Here is a 3,596-nt window from a genome sequence, read left to right as displayed (position 1 = left end):
CCTGTAACAATATTTTGTCCTATTTGCATCTGATTTGCTACTTGCATAGAACGCCTACTCACCTGATCTCTCCATCCCCCATCCCCATGTCTGAGAGGCAGGTTTTTCATGTGTTCTGTTTGTTTTTATTGATCACAGTGGCCTATTCTAGGGTCCACAGTGTTTCTAAATTAACCAGTCATACAGAAAGATACGAAACAAAATTATGCAATCAGTGCTAAATATTTCTGGTGTTTCTAGTGCAATGTATTGTACGTTTGTCAGTCTATATAACAATGTCATATATTACAAAAATAATCTGTAGTACACACAGAAGAGTAAATTGAGCAAATATTTCTTTTTTATTTAGATGTATTAAAAATATGCATTTATATTTCAAGTCAGAACATTTAAAAAACTAAACGAACTTTTCCAAATTTAACTCAACATGATTTTCATTAGGATTCAACATATACAGGTATAAAAGCCTGGGAAAATATTTTAAAGGAAGAACAATAAAACAGATGCAGATCGTGACCAGGAATCAGAATTTAGGAAGTACACGACACATTTTTATTCAGAAAATAAATTCATTGTTGAGTAATCAAAGTGAAGGATTTTACAACTCGCAATGACTTTCATTGCTTTTCTAAACCAGGGATAAAAGAAAGTGTAAATCAAAGGATTAATGGCAGAGTTGGAATAAGCAACCCAAACTGTAATGTCATAGACAAGGGCTGGAGTTATGAAGTTGAGGAAACCATCAATTACTACAGTTATAAAATAAGGTGACCAGAATACCAAAAAAGCTATCACAGCTATGCCTAGGGTTTTAGCAGCTTTTCTCTCTCTTTTGGCAACTCTGTCGCTGTAACTATCAGATGACTGGGTGGTGTTGTTCATAATCTCTATCATTCTAGCTTGTTGTTTAACCACAGCAAATATCTTGCTGTAAAGTGCTATCATAATAAAGAAAGGTATTATCAACAGTAGAGAGGATATAACTACGCATGTTTTGTTGAAGACAAGCTGACAGCTCCCTACACAGGATAGAGCAGTTACTGATTTTTCTTCTATCTCTTTGTTATTAGCCCCAATGTAAACTAAAGAAAAACTGAATATTAAAGAAAATGTCCAGGCAGCAGCTATGAACATGCCTGAAACAGGCACTGTGAACTTAACTGGATAAATTAAAGGGTAGTGGACAGCAACATATCGATCAACAGAGATGAAACACAAGTGAAATATTGATGCTTGACAGAATGATAGGTCCAAACAACAGTGAAATCTACAGAATGTTTCCCCAAAATACCAACATGTTTCAACAGATCTTACAGTGGTGAAGGGTAACACGGTCAGACCCAAACCAAAGTCAGTACACGCCAAGGAGGCAATCAAAAAATTTGTAGGTGAGTGAAGCTGTTTGAAATAAGCAATTGAAACAATTACCATTAGGTTTCCACATACAGTAAGAATCGTTAATAAACCAAGCAGAATATACAAGGTTACTCGGAGTCCAGAAGTTAATGGTGTCTTATAGCAAGATTCATTTACGTTTTCAAAGCAGTATTGCAAATCTTCCTTTTCCAAAAAAGTTGAGTTCATTATTTAACCTCAAAGTCTTATTTTTGAGTTCCTGAACTGACTTTTTTTTTTATCAAGGAAAGGTAGAGTATGCTCTTGTTTCCAATTTTTCCTGGAAAAAAAAATATGGGTATCAATAGAATTACTGTATTGTTGTATTATTATGAACACAGAAATTAAGATTAATTCAGAAAGTTACAAAAATATAGAAATGTAAGATCTCAGAAGCAGCAGATTTTTTTCTGGTGATTTAAAATAAGAAAAAAAAGAAATTATTGGGATTATTGTATCTGGATTTAACAGTATGAGTCATTCTTACTTGATTTTCGCCTGCTAATTCCTCATCTTCTGAGAAACTCCTTTTCATAAATTGGTTTGACAGAGCTATGAAGTGAACACTGGAAGAGGCTTGCAATTTACATTAGTGTTTTCTCCCCTGAGATTCTTGTGTTGGAGTTAATTTCAAAGCCTGTTCACTTTTTTCCCAAAGCAAAACGAATGAATCAGAACAGGACTCACTGATCTTTCCAGATAACAAAATTCTTGTAATGGAAGATGGGAACACTAAGTTGAAAATGAGGCATATAAAGAATGCTAAATTGTTTGTGAGGCAAAACAGTGACTTACTATCACAACTTCCTGTATCTATGAACTATTTGGCATAAATCAGGAAATCTCCTGTCCACCCACATTTAACTTGAGACTAGTCCACATTAGAAAATTAGGTCAGCATAAGTACATCATTCAGGGTTGTAAAAACTGTACATCCCTGTGCGGTGTAGGTAAGCTGACCTAAATCCCCATATACATACCACTACTGTGATTGACAGAATTCTTTCATTGGCCTATCTACCACCTGTCCTATGCTGATGGGAGAACCTGTTTCATTGACATAGATAGTGTCTATATCTAAATGCTATGACACTGTAGTGTATTAAGTGTAGACAGACCCTCATTCTCATGCCAGTCTGCAGCCCCCATCCTGCAAGCACTTATCCACATATGAAGCTTTTCTTACATAAGTAGCCCGGCGGAGTTAAACAGTCCTTCTATCTCAAGCCAGGTAAATCTCATGGTCTTTAGGCTTTATCCAAAATTTAGGGCATGTCTACACTATGGCTGCATCTAACCTGGCAAGTTTTTCCACAAAAGCAGCTGCCAGCTGTTTACACTGGCCACTTGAATTTGCGCAAGAACATTGATGAACATCAGTGTTCTTGCGCAAATACAATGACTCTCCCGTTCGGGAAACAGCCCTCTTGCACAAATGCTTTTGCTCAGGAGGGCCAGTGTAGACAACTGAGAATTGTTTTGCGCAAAAAAGCCCCGATGGTGAAAATGGTGATTGGGGCTTTCTTGCGCAAAACCGCGTCTAGATTGGCACGGATGCTTTTCCACAAAAAGTGCTTTTGCACAAAAGCTTCCATGCCAATTTAGACGCTCTTTTCCGCACATGCCAGTCTAGACGTAGCCTATGAGATAAGGTTGAATCTAATATGGTCAATTTCTTATCACCCAGTTTTGCAAAGTCAAAGGTCCATGTCTTCACTGCAGGACTTCTCTATTGGGTAACCTACTTTTGACTCAAAGAGCGAGGCACACAGCTCTGCTCTGCTCACAGTGCCTGCTGTGATCAAATCTCTGCAGCACATGGTTAGACAGGCTCATGTCACCAGCGTTCTATAAGGCATTTGTCTAGTCCCTCCCCCTTGCATGAGATAAAGGGGAGGCAATGTGCTTGCGCCTTGTGGTGCCCGGGTTGTCTGCGCAGATGCTATAGTAGCGCGAGCATGGAGCCCACTCTGCAGCAAGCCATTGTGCTGGTGACATGTGTCATGGTGCACCTAATGGTGTAGTCCTTGGAGAGCATACACACGGTGCTCCACCAGGAAGAGGACAAGAATGAAGCTCGGTGTGGCATGGAAGCCCTGCTCATGAAAGCCCTGCGCAGATGCTATCACAGCCGCCTGTCATTCTTCTGGACACAGTGCTATTCTGGTCCTGGTGCCATGAGACAAGCTCAGACTGGCGAG

General features: G+C 39.0%; 1 protein-coding gene across 1 annotated transcript; it reads right to left on the bottom strand.

Moving 5' to 3' along the window:
• Positions 1 to 552: 552 nt before the first annotated feature.
• Positions 553 to 1,584, bottom strand: LOC102444720 (trace amine-associated receptor 7a-like). The gene has a single exon (XM_006136246.2). The coding sequence runs from the start codon at positions 1,582 to 1,584 to the stop codon at positions 553 to 555; it is 1,032 nt and encodes a 343-aa protein (XP_006136308.2).
• Between the last annotated feature and the right edge of the window lie 2,012 nt (positions 1,585 to 3,596).

Source organism: Pelodiscus sinensis, chromosome 3 (assembly GCF_052426305.1).
Source record: "Pelodiscus sinensis isolate ZL-2025 chromosome 3, ASM5242630v1, whole genome shotgun sequence".
In the NCBI taxonomy this organism is placed as follows: Eukaryota; Metazoa; Chordata; order Testudines; family Trionychidae; genus Pelodiscus; species Pelodiscus sinensis.
The sequence above is the reverse complement of the archived record's forward strand: the minus strand, read 5'-3'. Positions and strand labels throughout refer to the sequence as shown.

What these genes read in the sequence shown, in the direction of transcription:
- LOC102444720 (XM_006136246.2), bottom strand. Translation starts at nt 1,584, where the DNA reads ATGAACTCAACTTTTTTGGAAAAGGAAGATTTGCAATACTGCTTTGAA.